This window comes from Heloderma suspectum, chromosome 3 (assembly GCF_057233095.1).
Source record: "Heloderma suspectum isolate Gila_16-S chromosome 3, 16-S_ref, whole genome shotgun sequence".
NCBI classification, from domain to species: domain Eukaryota; kingdom Metazoa; phylum Chordata; class Lepidosauria; order Squamata; family Helodermatidae; genus Heloderma; species Heloderma suspectum.
In genome coordinates, this window is record NC_139460.1 from 122,081,684 (window position 1) to 122,104,109 (window position 22,426).

The window sequence follows — 22,426 nt, forward strand, 5'->3', positions numbered from 1 at the left end:
AAGTGCCTGAAGGAAGACCATTTTTATACTTTGAAGGAAGCTGTTTTAAGTTATCTTTAGAGGTGTTTATAGCTTCTTTTTCTTACTAGCATAAAGCAGGACTGACGGAAATCCTTGAAATCGATAGCACTTACTTCCCAGTGACTATGTTTACAACTGGGTGGTAAGACACTCAGGTTTACAAGCCTAAAAATCTTCATGAGATTGATTGGTCTAGAATCAGTTGTGGGGGGGGGCGTGCTCAGGGGATCGATCAGGGCCTTTGAGAGTTAATTGTTCATTTGCATATACCAACTTTTCCCCTCAATCTTTTATTGTGAATTTTTACAAACCAAACCAAACCAAACCAAAAACATAACAAAGGTTTAAAAAAGGAACAAAATAAAAATACAACATGATCAAAAATCCTCAGTTTCAAATATTACAATATTCGAAAAAGAAAAAGAGGAAAAAAAATAGGTTACACATAAACTTGGGTAAAAGCAGACCAAATATCCACATATAAGTCCATCTGCAAGTTACGCCTATATACCATTCTTTGAAATGTTGCTAGTGTTGTTAAGTCTTCAGTCCATTGCATTATAGGTGGTGAGCTTTTATCCTTCCAATATCGTAGTATCAGTCTTTTAGCAACCAAAAGGGTGCGAAAAATCCATTTACACTGACCATGTGTTACATTCCAAGAAGCAGGTAAATAATTTAAGAGAACATTTACGTCAGTATATATTAAAGAGCTTTCCAGTACTAAATGTATCCATACAATAACTTTCTCCAAAAAGGAGGCAACCATTGGGCATTTCCCAAACATATGATAAGAGAAGTATTGACTGCATTACACCTCCAATAACTAGCTGAATTTGACAAGCCTTTACTAAAAAGATGTTGTGACATCCAATAGGCCCGAAACAAAAGTTTTTGCTGAATAAGGCATAACCAAAGATCCACTGAAATGTCTGATACAGTTGCCAAAACGGCAGTCCATTGATTAAGCAAAATAGGACGTTCCAATTCCCTGTTCCATTCCTGATGTAAACCACTTGTATCATATTTATTCACTGATAATAAATGTTTGTAAACATGAATCGTAAGTCGATATATCTGATCAACTTCAATAAGTATTTCCAATAATGAAGGAGACTCCGAAGCAGTAAAAGCAGCAGGACCGAATCTAGATATCAACAAATGTTTCATTTGCAAATACTGCCATTCCGCTGTAGCAGGCAAATCAAATTGATCTCACAAAGTTGAAAATAACAAAAACTCATCAACAACCCCCACTAATTGATCTAGAGTAAACTCAGTAAAGATCATTTTATCTGTCCAGGTCTGCCATAAAAACATTTCCTTGCCAATTCTTAAATCTGGATTTCTACATAAAGTCAATTTAGCATGGGAAAATGGATCAAACTGTCATTGAAGTGATGTTATACACCAAACTTCCCTAACTGCCAAAATTGTAGGAGGAGCTCTGTCTACCTTAATATGCCGAGAACCTAATGCCATCCATTTAAAGAGAGGCTGCAGACAAGAAGATTCCAATACTGACCAAGGAGGAAAATCCAATTTGAGTGGAAAAGACCAAAATTTAGTAGAGGTCAGCAAATAGGCCCAGTGGATTCAGAAAACTGAATCCGCCTTCATTAATTGGAAGTTGCATCCTTTTTAAAGATATTCTTGGTAGAGAGGAACCCCAAAAGAATTTACAAAACAAAGCATTAAGTTTTTGGAAATATTTGTCAGGTATAAGTATTACCTACTTTATTCTGTTTCCAAAACCCATGTTTTTCAAATGATCATGAAAATGAAGGTTAGTTAGATTATCATCAGAGAAGAGCAGGCTTGGCAGAATTAGAGTATCTTGTGAAAATCATCACAAGATATTTTCCACACACTGGGAGGTGGGCATTCCAGATCCTTCTGGGGTGCTTCTACTGGTGGCCTGCCTCCTATGGATCCAGAGCTAAGCGCACATGTGCTGAGTTGCATAAGCACATTGCTGGATGCATGGAAGAGACTGGATTGTTCTCTTATGATGTAATTCTTACTGGAGATAAGCCCCATTGGAACTTACTCCCAGATAAGTGATTGCAGCCTCGGGGTGGGGGTGGGGTTTCTGTAGTTATGTGGTCTAGACTTTTCTTAAAAGTCTAGACCACATGACTACAGTATGCCCAAAAGCAGAACCTGCCTTTATCTGGATAGCCTAACATGAAGAACATGGAAACCCTTTCTATTTAGCCAGCAACTGATAGCACACACGAGATCAGCACTTTGAATAGCTCCCAGAAAAAGAAGGAATATTACCAGCCTTTCCCTGATTCTGATAGGTTGTTTATGAAAATTCTTGGAATTTTGAGAAAAGATTTTGCCTTGTTTGCATATCTGACTAAAGACCAGCTGCATGAATGAGGTTGTTCACTAGGTTAAGTCTACAACTCTATAAGTGAATATTAGCAATCACGATTTGCACATTATTCCATTTTCTATTGATGTGGAAATGAACAGACTTGATCAATGAACAATAAATAAAAATAGAGTGAGAACAAACACTGGTGCTTTAGAGCTCTGCAGATCCCTTGTAAATGTCTGGTATGAGCACTGACTAGAGCTTATCCCGGTCAGCTTATGAAATCTGACCTGCCCACTGGACAAGGTCTTCCAGCTGCAATTTCTACAAAACCCCAATGGAAACAACTGTTCATTTTGTTTGTAAATCAATACAATTCTTTAGTGCAAATCCCCAAGTTAAGCCCGAGGTTCCCAAGTTGATAGGAACAACCTAATAACCTTTAGTTCAATGTCTCTCACGGGGGTAGGGGTGGGAGAAGCTTCAGAGAGAATTTGATGCAAGCCTCAATTTCGAACATCAAGAAGAAAAACTCACTACCCTAGCCAAAGCAAATCTTCCAAAAAAATGGAAATGTGTTCCTTTTAAACTGCAGGATAGATTTCCTGAAGCATTTATACATCTGCTACTGTAATCTTACATAGTCATGTACAAACTCTGGAATGAATCCAGATTTACTCATACTTACAGCAGACCCATTGAAATCAATGACACTTAAGTAAGTTATGATTAACTTAAGTCCAATCCTTGGATTGCTAAATAGTTATTGGGAGTAATATGGCATCAGCACTTTTGTGAAAAGACATCTGAAGAACCCATGAGTATGTACATGCTGAACTTCTAGGTGGTCATTTCTGAGCACTGGCTGGAGAGAGAGCAGCTCACATTCACTATCTGGTGTGGGAAGGCAAGAAAGTAGAGGACACATAACTCTCTAGCAGTGGATAGTGCTATGCTCTGGTGACATCACTTAGTGCCAGGTAGACCTGGTGACAGTAGGCAGTGGGTGTACAAGTCCTCCTCAGTCTCACCCCAAACATGCTTGTAATGAATGTATCATACACCCCTGCTAAGGCCATGGAAGGTTCCACCATGCTTTCAGCACCAGAGGGGCTAGCAAATGGATTCCTTCAAACACCACAGTTCCACAAGGAGCCCACAGTGTGGAGTCAGCAAAATTGTCTACCTATGTGGTGGTGGTGGTGGGGAGGAAAACCCTGTCTCTTCTTATCACCTCAAAATAAAAGGTTTGGAGTTAAACACACCCACCCATGCAATATCCCACTTCTTTGAAATTATTTTTTTTTTAACATTGCCTTTTGGAGCTTGGGATACAGCCAGCATCCTGAAGAAGGCCACATCTTGATAACATTAATAGCAACAGATAGGGATGACACTTTTCTAATGCAGTATGAGCTTCAGCAATGGTGCAGCTGGTCTTCCTGGCACTTGTATGGCTTTTGATAAGCTCCCTGGCCTTGTTTATAGCCCTGGACACACTTCTTCCATTTCTCCGAGGAGAATTCATCTGCCTTGCTTGCCTCTCCCAAAATTTCTACCTTTGGTCATTTGTGAGATTTGCAATTAAAATGTAAATATGTCCTCCCCACCACCACCCTTCTGTGTGTTTTAGGAAGTGCTGCTTTCCCATACAGAGTTTGTTAAATAGCTGTGTTTTTGAGCTGCATAGTAGAAAATCCCTCTCAGCTTTAAATAAGCCTCTGTTTCATTATAAGGAGCTCCCTTACATTACCAGATGCTTCACATGTTATTCTCTACTGAGGATATCACATTTGGATTGTCACTGGCTGATTCCCCATGGTATGTTTTTCAGATGAACTGTGTTGGGACAACCTTGAAAAGCTCCTTCAGAAGTTAGAGCGCTCACTGCAGAAATATGCCATGTGTTCACTACTACTAGGATCTGATTAATCAAAACACTGTTTCCTAGAATAAGAACCTGTTCAGACTGATAATTTGGGATGTCAGAGAAATCTACAATGAATTCAAATGAATTCAGATTTCTATGAATTCAACCTATGTATTCTGAAGCAGATTGCCTTTTTCAGTCACATGGATTCCATGGACTTGTGGACCGGTTTTTCACTTGGGGTGGATGTGGAGATTCCTGCTAATTCACATTAGTGTTAATGCAAGTTAGTACCAATGAAAATTAGCACAATAGAATGCGATTCTGATTTTAGAAATCTGATTCTGTCAATGAAATGATGGAACGAAAGACACCTGACAATCCATGAAACACAGATGCAACAGATTTAACAAAATCTGTACATCCGTACTTATAATCCCCATTTTTAAAAATTAAGGGTGCAATCCTATCAAGATAGACCTTGTAGGCCCCTTCCAACCCTACTATTCTATGATACCCTGTGGCCATCTAGCCGCTGTCTAGCGGCCATAGGATTGCTCCCTCCATGACCTTAAATGACATTTAAGAACCTGTGCAGATTTATAATCCCCCATTTTTAAATAAATTACTCCAGGGACTGAATTTAAGAACTCATACATTAAAAGCAGGTGGTTCTACCCCACAGTTGTAAGTGTGGCCACTTCAGAGTAAACAAAACAAAAATAGCCTTGACAACAGTGATTTTTTTTAAAAAATGTTATAAATACCATATTGCAAAAGCCAGAAGCCCCAAACTCTGCAATAGTTTTGAATTCTGTTTCAAAACTATTGCAGAATGGGTCTAATTCAGTATTGCTCTGGAATAGGTAATTTACTTCTTCCAGAGCAATATTGTGGGTCTAATTCAGTATTGCTTTGGAACAGGTAATTTAAATTCTTAACCTGAGCTGAGCAGAAAGGATAATGAGTTTTGAGAACATTTTTGTTAGATGCCAAAAGTGCATGTGTGCGCGCGCGCACCCCCCCCCCTGCAGTGGATCTTTGGCAGGTGCCACAAAAGGGGTCAAAACCTATCACAGAACAATCCCTCTCTCCCTCCAGTGGGCTGGGTGGGATTTGCTAAGGAGGGGGAGGGATCTCACTGCAGATCCCCTGTTTCAAACTGTCAATTTAAAACTGCATTACCCAGCTGAAGATCCTGGCAACGTGACGTGATGTGCAGCACCATACCTCCCCCTCTCTTGGCAACCCCCTTGCAAATTGACTAGTGGGAGAAAGACTGTGGTGCACATCACCTCCTTTAAAATGGCAAAGCACTTGGAAATTGGCAGTGACGGTGACAGTCTATGCAATTTCCCCCTTGTTGTTCATTTGCAAGCACTTTGCCAGCACAGAAGAAAAGCCATTTGCTTCTAATTAGTTAGGATCATCCACCTATCTCATCCAGCATGCATTGCCCTCACTCTAACTCATCTACATTCTCCCTCATTGACATTATCACATTCACATTATGTTCACTGATTGGCTGGGATCACTCATGAAGGGGAGATCAGCGGGGGTGGTGGTGAGTGGAATGGCGCTAAAGAAGTGGCACCTCAGGGAAACGGTGGCTGTGAAAGCTGCAAATAGCACCCCAAAAAGAATGGTTTGGGGGGAGCCATTTTGCCTCTCTTGAAAGCACGTTTGCCCCAAAACATTGGGCACAACACTATTCTTTTGTTAACTTAACACGGACTGAGAGAACACCTTTACATCAATTCTGAGGAAGAAATACAGTACAGCTAAACAGTAGAAATAGCTTGTTTGGGGGGCCCTGTGTGCTTGCTAATTAATTTCCCACTCCCAGGATCACTTATCTTCAAGCAAACCAAAATGAGTTCATAGCCTGTGCTGGGATGAAGGATGCTAGACATTAGGTTTGGCAGATGGTAGTTACTGGTTGACACCTGTGGCAAATTCTGAATCGCCACCAGAAAATGCCAACTTTTAAACTTTGTTTTGGTATAAGTTATTCTTCTTGTTTAGCAACAGGATGGGCATCTGTCAATATTCACATACAGTATCATTGTAAACATCATTGATATTTTATGCAAGTGGCTCTTTGTGTCAAGGGGTAAGCAGAAAAACCTCATTTTAGGCCTCTCTCCCTCTCTCTGAGCCCATTCAGGTTTTCTTAGATGTAGGCCTCTTAGGCTGATTCACAGGATGCTTTCTGCTGCTCATTCTCTCTCTCCTCCTTTCATGAAGGTCTGCTTACATGAACAGTAGAACATGAGTGATTTGGGAACTCATTCAGTTCAGCAGATGTGACTTCGGGGATATTTGGTCATTTTCTTGATCATGGAATTTGCTGCAGCTGAGTTCCCAGTTTGTAACTTACATTGCTTGGGGGAGTAGAAACAGTTTTATGAGAAGGAAAAAGATAGGAATAAAATGGTAGAGACTGAGTAATGTGTGAATCAGCCCTGGTCCATCCACAACAACAAGGAAGGGAGAAACACAAATGACTCATGTCTCTTCTTTCCGTTCTTCTTGTAATGAAGACAGGGTATTCCAGTGGATCCATATACCAGAAATTTCTATTATGATGATAATGGAGGAAGAGGTGGAAAAGGAGAAGGGGAAGGATCAGCAGTGAGAAGAGAGGAAATGCTGTTCAGTTGCACCTCCTCTTATTGCACTTCCAGAGTATCATTTGAAAAGGAACTAAAGAAGGGGGACACATTAAAAAAAGATAAGTCACATCACTCTCATTCCTTGCCCTGTATCAGCCTTCCCCAACTTGGTGCTCTCAAGGTATTTTGGACTTCAACTCCCATCAGTCCCATCCAGAATGCTCAGAAATACTGGGAGTTGTAGTCCAAAACATCTGGAGGGCACCAGGTTGGGGAAGGCTGCCCTACATTATACCAGAAGCATCATAATAAGAAGTGCAATTCATTTGCAGAACTCCTCCAGCTTTGTAACATGCAAGGATACCCTAAGAGAGAAAGGACACAAACAGATAAAGGAGCAATAGTCGAGCGATGAAAGAAGATGTGATGCAATGGGACTCTTGGGCTCCTTTGTCTGTTACCAAAACAAAGCACACACACACACACACACACACACACACACACACACAACACTGGAACACCTGATGGGATTAAAAACTTATGTTAAAAACAGAGAAAATGATTTTTGTTCATTGTGTAATTAATCTGCTGAACTCACTGATATAAAATATAACTGAAACAAAGGGGTTAGTAATGATAAAATATTTTAAAGGGATTAGACATCAATATGAAAAAAGAGAATATAGTTTAAAAAATAAACTCTCATGATTCAGAGCATAAGTCAATCACTTACTAATAGGATTTAGGAAGGAAATTATTCTGATAGCTCAATCCTATACATTTTTATCTTGGAAGTACATCCCATTTAATTTAATCAAACTTATTCCCACATAAGTGTGTATAACAGCCTTCTCCAATCTGGTTCTTTCCAGAGGTTTTGAACTACAACTCCCATCATTTCTGACCACTGGACAAACAGGCTGGTGTTCATGGAAGCTGTAGTCCAAAACATCTGGTGGATCCCAGGCTTGGGAAGGCTGATGTGTGGGATTGCAGTCTGGATGTAGTACTTTGGTTGTCATGCCACAAATGCAGCTGTTATACATTGCATTTTATGCCCTCTTAAAATATCTCATTATGGAAGTACCAGCTTTACATATAACCACTCTGTAAAGCATAGATTGATGTCATATTAAAAGAACAACAATAATACAGAAGAAGTACATTTACAGTTACAGAAAATATCAATATTCCAGAGATACAGAGCTACAATCACACTTCCCTTTTCTGCTGTTGTCTTGGAATATACAGCACTGACCAGAGAGGCAATTCAAAAACACTCTAAATTTAAAAAAAAGAAAATAAAAATGAAAGAAATAGCCATTCCATATTGGAAATGTTTGTATCAGAAGTTTAAAATGTATAGCCTCCCCTGTACCCCAATTCAGATGATGCTGAAGTGTTCATTGGAGACTGCAGCCCCCATACCAGCCTTCTCAATGGCTTTGGGGTTGTTGTTTATTCATTCAGTCGCTTCCGACTCTTGATGGCTTCATGGACCAGCCCATGCCAGAGCTTCCTGTCGGCCGTCGCCACCCCCAGCTCCCCCAAGGTACAGTCGGTCACCTCCAAAATATCATCCATCCATCTTGCCCTTGGTCGGCCCCTCTTCCTTTGGCCTTCCACTTTCCCTAGCATCAGCATCTTCTCCAGGGTATCCTGTCTTCTCATGATGTGGCCAAAGTACTTCAGTTTTGCCTTTAAGATCCTTCCCTCAAGTGAGCAGTCTGGCTTTATTTCCTGGAGGATGGACTGGTTTGATCTTCTTGCAGTCCAAGGCACTCTCAGAATTTTCCTCCAGCACCACAGTTCAAAAGCATCTATCTTCCTTCGCTCAGCCTTCCTTATGGTCCAGCTCTCGCAGCCATAGGTTACTACCATAGGTTACAATGGGGAATACCATTGCTTTAACTATGCGGACCTTTGTTGTCAGTGTGATGTCTCTGCTCTTAACTATTTTATCAAGATTTGTCATTGCTGTCCTCCCAAGAAGTAAACGTCTTCTGATTTCCTGGCTGCAGTCAGTGTCTGCAGTAATCTTTGCTCCTAGAAAGACAAAGTCTGTCACTGCCTCCACGTTTTCTCCCTTTATTTGCCAGTTATCAATCAAGCTGGTTGCCATAATCTTGGTTTTTTTTGAGGTTTAACTGCAACCCAGCTTTTGCACTTTCTTCTTTCACCGTCGTCATAAGGTTCCTCAGCTCCTCCTCGCTTTCAGCCATCAAAGTGGTATCATCTGCATATCTGAGATTGTTAATGTTTCTTCCAGCGATTTTAACTCCAGCCTTGGCTTCATCAAGCCCAGCACGTCGCATGATGTGTTCTGCGTACAGGTTGAATAGGTAGGGTGAGAGTAGACCCAATCTTAAACCGGTCTGTTGATCCGTGGTCTGTTCTTACTGTTGCTACTTGGGTCGTTATACAGATTCCTCAGGAGGCAGACAAGATGACTTGGTATCCCCATCCCACCAAGAACTTGCCACAATTTGTTATGATCCACACAGTCAAAGGCTTTAGAATAGTCAATAAAACAGAAATAGAAGTTTTTCTGAAACTCCCTGGCTTTCTCCATTATCCAGTGGATATTGGCAATTTGGTCTCTAGTTCCTCTGCCTTTTCTAAACCCAGCTTGTACATCTGGCAATTCTCGTTCCATGAATTGCTGGAGTCTACCTTGCAAGATCCTGAGCATTACCATACTGGCATGTGAAATAAGTGCCAATGTTCGAATGGAGAGCATTCTGAATATCCTTTGTCATGCTTTTACAATATACAGAGATACTTTTCATTGCACTACAGTGTTCTTTTAGTGTTCTTTCAGTCTCTTTCTCTCTCTTTCTCTGGGTGAAAAGACATTAAATACCACCTTACTTTTTATCCTGTTTAGTTTAGAGCTATGGCTGAATGCCAGTTGTTATCATTTAAATATTGACCAGAATAAACTTCCATTTTGAACTGAACAGCTTGTCAGCTATAAATAATCCCTACATTTTTCTTGAGGGTTTCAGCACAGCACTGAACACAGCGCTGAATGTTCTTTGTCCTTTTGGGAGTCCAAGAGGGGAGACCTTCAGCAAGAAACAAAAACAGCTGCCACACCACCAATTGTTTCCTCTTGCCCCAGGACAAAAGTCTGTTAAGTCCTGTGGTGAGCTGGAATGGCAGCCTCTTCACAGGTACCTATTTGAAGCACTTTCCATTTTAACGCTATGCTTCTAACAATCCCATGAATTTTGAAAACAGTGAGACTGTGGGCCACACCAGACATTATTTTAAATGTGTGTCTAGTGCAGGAGTGGGCAACTTGTGGCCCTCCAGATGTTTTGGCCTACAACTCCCATCATCCCTCACAATTTGCTCTGTTGGCTAGGGCTGATGGCAGTTGTAGACCCAAACATCTGGAGAGCCACAAGTTGCCCACCCCTGGTCTAGCAGCTACGTCTTGTATGTTTTTACTCTAGGGTAGGTGCAGGGGCCCCCATTCAGACTGGGACACTCCTGTGATGGTGGGGGCTTTTAAGATCTGGATCAGGCCAGATGCACCAACTCTAGAGTAAAAATGAAAAGAAGACATACACTGGTAGGCACATTTGAAATAATGTCTGTTTTGGCCCTGTGAATCCTGTTGAGATTATAGCCCTTGGAGTGGACATCCATGTGCCAGCTTCTTATACATGTGGGATACAAACCTCCAGGAAGTTCTTCTGTGCAGGCCCTACTGAAATTAATGGGAGCTGCACAAGAGCATGATGGAGTTGGCGCAGAGGGACTTCCCAATGCATTGTGTCTATGATTTCAAATGATGACACCCAACTGGGAGTGTAAGAAGTATTCATTGAGAAGACCCAGCACAGGTATCCGATATACATACAGTACTCCAGCAGAAACCCAGCCATGCAGGCTGAATTACCCGTGGGGCCCCCACATTAGTCTGTGGCAACAATTAGGGATGGACAAGAATTTTGTTCCTGTGCATAAATCATGCAAATATGTCTCATTCACAACCCGGAATGCAAATGTGAACAGGAACACAATTCTTGGGAACTTTTTGCAATTTTCTGAACCTGCATTTGCATTTGAAAGGGTGCACTTGTGCAAATACATGTTTCCAAAAATCTGCATTTGCACAACCCCGCCATCTCCATTTTCATGCTTTAGCCTATAGGAAATTCACATTTTCAGCCAGGAAAAATGCTTACTTTTAAAAATGTACATTTTTTCTGATTGAAAAAAAAAAAGATGTTCGCATTCAGGAAAGCAAATGAGGAAGAATTGTGAGCTTTAAGGAAGAATTTGGAGAACCTCAACGAGCTCAAACATTTCATGTTTGCCCATCCCTGGCACCAATGTGGATCTACAGAGGACCCATGTGGCCTGGATCATCCTGTACATACGTACTACACTGTTTGTATAGGCTAAAACCACACCAGTGTAATCCCTTCAGTTAGAGCCACATGGACTGCTGTGATCTACCAGGACAAGCTCCACCACATGGCAAATTGGAACAAGTGTGGATTGTGAAGGAATGCTGCATGGCAGATGACAACTTTACAGAATTATTACTGTCCCATTGTGAAGGCTCTCTCTGAAATGATCTTTCACGCATATTACCCAGGCAAAAAAACCTGTCACATAAGAAATAGATACAGTAAACAAAGTGTCACAGCAACATTTGAAACATTGCTAACCAGATTTGGATAATATTTGCATTTGCATTCTGGATCGGGGATGACATGTTAATTAAGATATGCCATCCCTTGTCCTTGTTGGCAGCAGGGTTAGAGGCAGGCTCTCTCGATAATGACAAGATTTGTGGGCGTGCATGCACATGAACACCCATGTGTGCATACACACACACACAAAGACAGATGGTACCATCCAGTTGGAACTGGCAAGCATATGAACAATAAAAGGAAAACATCATTTGCCCAATGATGCTATATAGCTTTGACTCATATGGAGCTGCTATTTTCATAAATGCTTAACACATCGGAAGATAAATGGGACTTTATTCACACTACATCCACAACACCCCCCTTGTGGGAGGGGGGATTTATCTTTTATGATACACTCATTGTATCCCAGGCATCTATTCTTGGCTCTGTCATAAATGAAGCCACACATTAAAAGTTTGTGCCTCTTAACGTCATGCTGTGGGCTGAAAATCTCCTGCCATAAATGCAGATGGAAAAACACAAACACACACATGTCTAGCAAACCCTAAAATGAGCACCTTAATCCAGTGCCATTGTAACCACCTGTCAAAATGAGAAGCACATTCATGTCTTTATGCAAAGTTTTACAGATAGTAGATATGCACCAAGGCTATTACTTACAGCTGGAGAATATCAGCGGGCATGAATGTTTATCCATTGGGAAATTATGTAGCTGCAGCTGGCATTCAGCGTTGATGGTAAGCCTGGAGGGAAACCAGGGAGCTATTACTGTCTTCATATAATGACAAGTTAAAAATGAAAATATCAAGTAACAGGAGGGCATTTCCAAAGTTTAATTGGGAAATTATTAAAAGTGCTTATTTAAGGTTTATTGTCAAGTAGCTTCAGGAAGAACATATCTATTTATGGACATATATAATTTTAGGTATAGTCCTGGTTCATATATTACCAGTGGCAGTGAAAGAATTTTGTGTGATGGAGGAACAGGTGAGGTGCCAATTCAAAGAAAACATATTACAGGGCCATCAAACTGATGCTTGATTGAAAGAGAGAAATGGTGTAAGCTGGGACTCTGTGAGTGGGCGTCATGCCTAACCCAGACCCAAGCCACAATGATTCATCCTCAGATGAAGGCTCCAATGTCACAAAGTGAGAAGAACCTAGGAGTCCCCTTACCCCAGTAGTACCCCAGACAATCCTATACTCTTGGGAGAGGCTACACCAGGCAGCAAGAACCTGGAGGGATTGGCAGGTGCAAATCAGCAACACTGCAAATCAGCAACACTCAAGGCTTTCTACCTTGAAGCTCATTCCAACTTGTGTCTGTATCAAGATTGTGAGCTTTGGGTTTTTCCAAATGAAAATTCGGGTGTAATTTCCCAAATGTACACACCAAGTTCGTATGTTTTTGTCCCACTGACTAATGTGTATTTGTGTGCATTTTTCAAATGTACATATTTTTTCATGTGCAGTTTTCAAACGTATGCATTTTTCAAATGCATCATTTTCATTCTGCAAATCACATCACAAGCTTGGAAATGTAGACTTCAGATCACAGATTGCAATCAAGTCCGTGTTTGGGTTTGGGAGGTGCAAGTTGGATCAGTTCTGGTCAAAGGTTTGTTAGCATCCATGGTGCAAGCACTCTCTGAAATTGTCAAGCAATTTCACTTTTGAGTTTTACAACATCATCTGAATTTCTGAACTAAATTATGAGGCTAGTAGTATTTTTAAAGCTAATATTGGGACACAACCACATCTCTGAGAGGGATACAGTGATAATCTACATGGCATCATAAAGGCATTTCAGCTTCTTCCAAGCCAGCTAATAGGCAAAACATTATTACCTATAAGTATGTTTGTATATAGTTCTGCATATGTATCTCTCTCTGGGCATAGAGTTGCCCCTTCCACTGAAGAATTTTAACAGCGGAGCCGTTCCATGTGAATACCAGAACCCTACGTATGTCAGCAACTGCTGGATCAGAGCACTAAAGGCTAACATTTGAGATGTTTTCCTGTTTTGTTTTGTTTGCAGTGGGATCCAGTTTATAAGCAGAATGGCAAAACCTGTCCTGTTTTACAACATAAGATGGTGGTGTAGCACATCAGCACAAGCTGTTCTGTGGGACATCAAATAATGTTAGACAATCAAGTTGTCTGATGAGTCCAACAGATTCCAGATCTTGGTCAAGATCATTAGGAGAGTGCCCAATTTAAGCTGAGGTTGTTGGTCTCTAAACATTATTTTATAAAGTTGAATGAATATGAAAGGACCCTGCAGTAAAGTGTGTGTGTGTGTGTGTGTGGGGGGGTGTATTTAAACTTCCAGTCATTGACAGGCATAAATCCTTACTTCCTACCTTAAGGTATACAAGATTTTCCCATCATTCCATATTCTCAGGAGCTGATTGGGTGTCGTAATCCAATGTGCTTCTGCAGTTTTAGAATTCCTGAAGATAGTATCCGGGATCCAAATTAAGCCAACCATATTGCTGTTGAGGGTGAGACTTTTTTTCATGGTGCTGTTAAAACGAAGACGGCTGTCAGTCCATGTCTGAGCAAAAAATATATCAATTTGGTATTCCTGCAATCAAAGAAGATCAGAATCAAATATTTACAATTTACAAGAGCCAGTCCCTGAGCTTGTAAAAACCTTCACATTTCACTCAAGATAATTGGGCCCACACTGGGAAATTAAGAGGTGAGACACTCTTGTTGGGTTAACTAGGGCCAGAACTCTATTAATATATAACAGAAGCAGATCTTCAACAAATCCTGTAAACAGTGTGGGAACTGGATACAGCAGAAGCCCCCTTGCAACACCCCTCATTGAGAGTGAGCCTCATCCTGCCCTGATCTGGAAGCAGCACACTACCTGCTTCCACTCCATCTGATCACAATGTTCTGGACTTGAAGAGGTCCTCCTGAGTCACTAAATTGTGATAAGAGAAGGTTAAAGACACCATATGTGTCAATCCAAACCTACCTCCATTGCAAACAAGGACACGATACAGTTCACAATGTGTGTATTATGTTGGGCTAGATGGTTTCCTCCCCACAGTCTCCCCACAGGACCATCTCCCACCAACTGCCCAGTGGAAAAGAACAGGGGAGAGAGGGGAGCAGCTGAAGAAGCCATCAGTGCCTGCTTTAGCTGAACTGCTCCCCCCGCCCTCAGTGCCATCTAGCACCAACTGCTGTGTGCAGTGGAACATGAGAAAGAGGAAGGCAGGCAAAAAACACATCTGTGCTTGCTCCAACTCCACACCCATCTCCACGCATTATTATCTACTACCAACTGCTCTGTGAAAGGAACAGGAAAGAGAGTCTGGCAGGCAAAGATAATACCAGATAAGTAAGAATCAAAGAGTTGGAAGGGAACACAAAGGACATCTACTTCTACAGCATCCCTGATAGGTAGCCATCCAGTTTTTGCTTAAAATCCTCTAATGAATAAGGGTCCACCATCTTCTGAGGTAGTCTGTTCCATTGTCAAATAGTTCATACCATCAGGAAGTTCTTCCTAATGTTGAGGTGGAATCCCCTTTCTTGGAATTTGAAGCCACTAGCTTGTGTCCTACCCTCTGGAGAAACAGAGAACAAATTTGCTTCATCATCTATGTGGCAGCCATTTGCATCTTTGAGGATGGCTACCATATCGCCTCTTAATTATTTTTATCCAAGCTAAACATATCCAATGTATGTTTATATGTATATATGCGGTGGTGCCCACCTTATGGAATGACCCTGGTATTTGGGAGGCGCCAACTGCAGCTTTAGGCACCAACTAAAGACCCATTTCTTTACCCAGGCCTTCCCGGAGTGAGTGTGCTGCCCAGTCTGTTTGTCTGTAATTATGGTGTTGCATTGGCTTCAGTTGGTTTAAGTATTTTTATTCATGTTTTATATAAAAGTTTTAGCAATTATTATGTATTTTAATGTAGATAATGTATTTTAATGTATTTAATTTTCTTGAAAACTACTTAGAGATCTATTTAAATAGATATGGTATAGATGTCAGTGGTATAGACATCTATTAAATAACAACAAGAAGAAGATGAAGTTCACACTGTTTCACTTTCGCCCTATTCAGGCATTCAGAAAGCGGTTAAAATCAACACATGAGAAGGAGTATTCCAGTCCTGCCCCTCTCCCTCATTGTGTTTGTCAGCTGTAGGGGGAATGACAGCTTGTTGGATTATTTCTTACACTTCTGAAACTACCAACTCATGTACTTATGAAATACTTTCAACTCTTCCATTCAAGAAACACTATTGCATAGTGTAAAATATTTTGAAACGTCTTCATTTACTGTCAAGATTTTCCTATAATTGACTTACTCAGCCACATATCTCTACCCCATTTCTGTATGTATATGTGTATCTCTCTCTCTCTCTCTCTCTCTCTCTGTCTTTCTGTGATATCTATCCATCTATCAATCTCATCACAATATTACGTAATTTTAACTACTTTCTAGTTCTTTAATCTGAATTTTCTAGGATGCCCTTCATGGGAGGAAAAGGCATTCTAAAATTGCCTTTATAAATTGAATACATGAATATAAAGCACAAACCCCTAAGAAGGGATGTAAGGATTATGATTTATGAGAAAGATTATGCAGCTTAAATACCTAATTTCTTTATTTCAAAAAATGTACCTGGCAATAAAACACATGTGGCAACCCAGGCATTATAGAAATGCTTTTCTGCTTTACTAATTACCTAGCTGACATTAGAGGTAATAGCAATGTTCCCTCCAACTTCCTCAAATTACAAAAGTTACCATCTGTTGCCATAGTAACTTTCCTCTCCTATCACAGCAACAGTTTCCTCAGTTGCTATAGTAACATATTACAACAGGTTCCTCTTCACAATGCAGCTCTGTTCTGTCTCCATATTGCAGAATCTGGCCCTTGCCACTGATAATTATCTGTAGACACTACACCAGAATCTCCTAGAAATGCAAATGGATCACACTCTCCGTATGTTGTTCTACTGCTGCTAGTCCTGTGATTAGCTGAAATCTCTAGAAACACAGACACCTTGAGCCCTCTATTCTTTCTTTAAGCAGGCGACAAGTGTAGATCTGTTGTTTGGGGGCTTTGGGGTGTATGCATATGCAGGGAGTTGTTTTGTGGTGGTTTTTTTCTTCTTCAAAATTACTACTTGCCTACAGTCAATGTCCCATTTAATCTGAAACATGCCTAACCCTTATGATGGCTCTCTACCTGGGGGCAAATATCACTTTACAGTGCAAATAAGGCCATTCTGCACACAACTGTCCTGCAAACAAAAAATGCAGACAGAGACATGGAGTTCAGTGGCACTGCATCAGCGCTGAGTGGGGGCTTAAAAGAAGTAACTATTTCAACTATTTCCATATGGAAACAGAGCCAAGAACTGGTGATAAGTGAAGGTTAAAGCACACCATATCTATCATTCTATCTATCCATCCATCCCAACCTTCAAAGAGATAACAATTTGTTACTTGCTAGGCACCATAACCAAACTGTCAATCCAGCAAACCAGCACATCTTGTAAAGCAGCAGACCTAAATCTCCATCACATCTTGTTTCAGTGGCTGTTCCAGTCTCTTGATTCCACACAGGTCCTTGGTCCACAGCATGCTTAATTAAAATGGCAATTCCATGTTTAATGCTCTCTGTCCACTCCATAACATCTAGGACAACTTAAATGTGTCCTAGAGTCATAGGATTCCCTTCTCTCAAATAATTGGCTGCTGACTGACATGGACATAGTTAAAATGCACAACACTGTGACACCAGGACAGATTGTCCTAGGCGTTGGTCTCCTATGATATCTTCTGAGTATTCAACACTGTTCTGTCTATCATTATTTTACCGCATTATCGGACAAGCTATGGTCCAAAAGAAGCAACACAGATTAATTAGGGGGGCACAATGAAGACAAGATTCAGTTTGTATCCCACTTTGGAAAGGGCCACAATTTGGCTCAAACTGTTTCGGAGGCCCCTGCTTTGACTCAGGTTGGAATTAGAATCCCACCTCAGAAAATCCAAAGCTTTATATGTCTCCCCATTGACTACAGTGGGGAAATCTCCAATCAAATTTCAGACTAACAGGTTCAGGGCCTTTGTGCAAGTAGCCAACGGGCAGGAATGCTGGCAGTTGACATCCAAAACATCTGGAGAGCACCAGGCTGTGGTAGGCTGCTGTAAGTACTTAGACTTGTAAGTGGATGGATGATACTTCATTGAGAATATATATTGAACTGTAGAGGTCATGCACACTGTACAGCGCAAGGGCAGTGTAACATATGTTTGTTAATATAAATGTATTTACTGGAATTTGTAAAATGTGATCCAGGTAAATTTAGGTTAATAGAATGTTAGAGAGTGAGTGAAAGGTGGGAGGGGCTTGTGAGTGAGACTATTCTGAGGATTAAAGATGGGTGAACTGACAGCAAAACAGTCAGATAGGGATTAGGGATTGAAGAACTGAGCATCTCGTGAGTGGGGTTTGGGGAATAGGATTTAGAAGGGGTACAGTATATAGGTAGGTTAGAAGCAAGTTGTTGTTGTTGTTGTTGTTCAGTCGTTAAGTCGTGTCCGACTCTTCGTGACCCCATGGACCATAGCACGCTAGGCCTTCCTGCCCTCCACTCTCTCCCGGAGCGTGCTCAAGTCCATATTCATTGCATCGGTGATGCTATCTAGCCATCTCATCCTCTGCCGGATTTTGTTATTTTTTTATTATAAAAATTTATATTTTTATAACTACAAAATCCCACTTGTTGGTTTGTTTTATTACACTACCAGATTAAAAAAAACCCTATTTCCTTGTTACTTCTCCTGTATTGGGTAAAAGAAACCAATTAATCATATTGGTTTCTCCTTGACCCGGAGTAAAAGGGTTGAATTTTGTTTTGTCAGTGAGGGCAACTGACCAAAGTGGAGGCAGATGTCCTTCAGGGGTTTTTCAGTTTCAGTAGGTGGAAGCTGGAAAAGGTATAACCCCAGAGCAGGAACATCACAGGTGGCCTTTAAAGTTTGGGGTGTTTTTAAAAGTGACTCCCTTTGCCCCTCTTGTGGACAATTTGCTGTGTTCTTTGTTGTGTGTGTGTGTTGTGACACTGTGTTATGCACATGCACACAATGGTAGAGTAGTGCTTTGTGCAACTTTAAAACCTTTTTTCCTTGTAAAGCCGGCCCCTAAGAGCACCCCTATCACTTTATTCTTTCAAGTGAGGGGGTGTCTTTCTTGTTATTTGTTTCAGAGTGAGAAGCATTGCTCATCAATCAGCTTTACATTAGGGATGGGTGAATCTGTCAATTTTGTTTCTCTCAGTTTCTTATTTTTCCAATCTGAAGTTCAGTTCATCCCGTTTCCACATCAGTTTGAGAATTTTTTAAAAAGATGTTTGCATAAAAATTTGTACACATTTTTGTGTGCATTTCTCCTAATACACATACTTTGCCTAATATATGCATTTTTGCAAGCAACATTCCCTGAAATAATGCATATTTAATAGTTATTTTCACTAATATGTCTTTGCACTGCTGCTCTGGGGAGGGAGGTGGGTTTTCATTTTTCATTTTAGTTTTATACTGTAGTTTTAAATTTTTAAATTATGTTTTTATCATGTTGTATTTTATGGTTTTAATTGTTGTGAAATGCCTAGAGAGCTTCACCTATTAGGTGGTGTAGAAATGTAATAAATGAAATAAAATATACATTTTTGTGCAAACTTTTCTCCCAAAATATGCATTTTTATATGTTTCTTTGACTGGAGAAAACATCAAAAAATTAAGAGTACAAATTTTGAGGGATAACCGGATTTTGGTTCATGTATGGGTTTGACAGTGGAAAATTAGGCAGGTTGGCATTAAAATGTGAACCAAATGAATTTCTTCACCAACCCTACTATATTAAGCAGTGGGAGAGGGGGCAGCCGAGGTACCAAGACCAGTTGTCTCCCGCACCCCAGCTATGCTCTCTGGCTCCCTGCCTGCAGCTGATGGTCTCCTATTAGAAGGTGCTGGCAGGAAGCATCTTTTGCAGCAAGGGGTGCCCTACTCTTCAGGGTACCAGGCATTCAGGGAGAAAGTGCTGGGGGAACTTGACTCTGGTGATGAATCGGTGGAACTCCACATACCTTCTTGGTGAACTGGTGTCAACAGCAGCCCACTAAACAGGCACCAGCAATGGGGACAGGCATTTTTCAAGTAGTGCTGGCTGTCTAGCCATTTCCGGAAGCTCTGAGTGTTGCTGCTGCCTGTGCTGCCACAGATGTACGGCCACAAAATGCAGTGAAAACACAGGAGCAGCCTCTGATAAGTCCTTTCTACATCCCTTCCCAAAGCGCTGCGACTGGGAGTAAAAAGGAGAGTCCGGCAAAGTCATTCCCTGATTGGAAGCTAGAGCTGACAATCACAAGACACCCACTCCTCTCCCTCCCGTCTCTCCCTGCCCTGACATTTCCTTATATGGATGGCTTCAGGGGGAAAAGTATCAATTTTTGCACAGCATGCATCTCCATTTGCCTATTGGTGACTTCAACTCAGAAAAATATGGTTGTGTGACTAACGCTGCAATCCTATGCATGTTTAGGCAGAAAAATGGCCTATAACTCCCAGCATGCTGGGAGTTGTAGGCCTTTTTTCTGGCTAAACATGCACAGGGTTGTGCCCTTAACCCTACAGTCCTAAACATGCTAATTTAGAAGTAAATCATTGGGACGTTATGCTAGTGAACATAGTTAGGGTCAAGCAAGCTCCTCCTCCCTCTCCTCCTTATTGCTTAACAAAACTGGTCTCTATGCTGGTTTTAAACAACTTGTTTTAAACAACTGCAACTATAATCAAGTTTTCCACCCTTCCTAGGAGTGAAAATAATTAGCACTCATTTGCATTTAGGAAATCAACCATGACCGCTCATTGGAAGGACAGATACCGAAGCTGAAGCTCAAATATTTTGGCCACCTAATGCGAAGAGAAAACCCACTGGAAAAGACCCTAATGCTGGGAAAGATTGAAGGAAAAATGAGAAGGGGACAGCAGAGGATGAGATGGCTGGATGAATATGAACTTGAGCACACTCCGGGAGAGAGCGGAGGACAGGAAGGCCTGGCGTGCTATGGTCCATGGGGTCACGAAGAGTCAGACAAGACTTAATGACTGAACAACAAGTCTTCATTTAATTGCATTTACTGGCCAACACTTAGAACTGACCTAGAACTGGATCAGTTTCAAATTAGCTAGGGCAAACACTATATTCAAAATTAGGTACCTTTGTACTGCTGATGCAACGGTTTAAACTTATTCGAACTGTGTCCTATCTACCCATTCCTCTCTCAGTCCTCCAGTTCTAATCAAATAAAAGTATCTAAGCTAGAAATAAATTTAATCAGTAGCCAGAAATTGTGCAATTCTATCCATTATTTAAACACTTGAACAATCAAACAAGCAACACTAAGAAAATCCCCTAGCTCCAGCTATATTTTTGGTCATTAAAGGGTTTTCCTTTTGTCCTTGTTTAGGAAGCAACATACTTTGGCCCTAATATTTGGCCATAATATTTGCTGCAACATGGATTGTATTATGGCAGCAGGAAGGTGTTATTTCATAACAATGCTTCAGTACTCTTTTATAAGAGGGAGCTCTGTTTTGCATGAGTTTCAGACATGCTGGCTCTCTAAGACATGTATTGTGCACTATGAGTTTCATTGAGATGGCTCAACAATCCATGTTAAAGCCTGAAAAGCTGCCAGGAATGTTATTAAGGCTCTGAACCACTGCAGAGGCACAGGAGCCATAGAATACCTTGCTTCCTCCTAATTAGACCAAAAATAATTGTTCTCTGCAAAACATGCAAATGCCTTCCTGATTGCCTTGCTCCCATCCAGTAGACTAATGCATGAGAGTACCCTTGAATCTGCCAATCAAAAATCTTGTGCGGGGGGGGGGGGGGGGGAGAGATGGTCCAGTCCTGAAGTGTCTCCACCTTCCAGACAGATTGACAAGGTCAAGCACTACCTGAGCACCCCTGATGACAACTTTGGTTTGAATTTTGCACTACAGTACTCTGTACAGCTAGCTAGATATAAACTAATCAAGTGGCAAGGAATCACCCCTGCCTCAGAACTCTGCCAGCTATGTTATCAGACCTTCTATCTTGTACTAGCATTGCCCTCAGCTTCCTCTGTCTGAGGATTTAGTTGCCTGAGGAGCAATCACCGGGTCTGGGCCAGTAGGATGCTAGTCAGACTAATTATTTGGGGAATATTTTTCTCCTAACATATTAAAACTAAAAAGCCTTTAGTCCACTGATGTCTTTGATTTGGCAATATGTATGCAGTGACAATTTACAGTTCAAAGTAGAGGGAGCTGTGTGTGTGTGTGGGTGTGGGTGTGTGCGCGTGCTACAGGGAGAAGGGGAAATCTTATGTACAGATTGAAACACAGCAAATAGCAAGCCAACCAAAATTATCAGGATGAATAACAATCAAATTAAAGGCTGGCAATTTTCTTTAGGGGTAGGGTTAATCTCTCCCTGTCCACCCCTTTTGGCACAATTGCCACAAAATGTCCAGGGTGGATGTTTTCCTCATTTAACCTTGGTTAAATTTAACCTTGGTTAAATTTACAGAATGGGCAAGATGTTTTCCCCCCACTTATACAAGCTACCAGGAACAAGGAGAGAAGTGAGCAAAAGTTTTATTTTTTTGTGGTGCACTTTACCTTTTTAGCAGTAAAATACTATACAGCAGTAATGCTCCTATATTTTAGTTGGGAGTAAACGCCTGCCATTCTTCTCTATTTTCCCCAGTACTGAGCAGGAAGGGAGTGTGGCACCCCATTCTCCATGTCTTAACCAGAGAACCAGGCTTGGCCTACCATTAGGCAGTATGAAACAGTTGCCTTAGGTGGCAGATCC

The 22,426-nt window shown here is 41.1% G+C and overlaps 1 protein-coding gene across 1 annotated transcript in view; it reads right to left on the bottom strand.

Annotated features, from left to right (window-relative positions):
* The window catches only part of GABRG3 (gamma-aminobutyric acid type A receptor subunit gamma3), a 420,232-nt gene that overhangs the window by 185,843 nt on the left and 211,963 nt on the right, over positions 1–22,426 (bottom strand). The window contains exons 3-4 of the mRNA XM_084845522.1: positions 13,872–14,095; positions 12,169–12,251 (exon numbers count right to left, since the gene is read on the bottom strand). Coding sequence (XP_084701648.1) covers positions 12,169–12,251; positions 13,872–14,095 — 307 coding nt within the window. The remainder of the gene's footprint in view (positions 1–12,168; positions 12,252–13,871; positions 14,096–22,426) is intronic.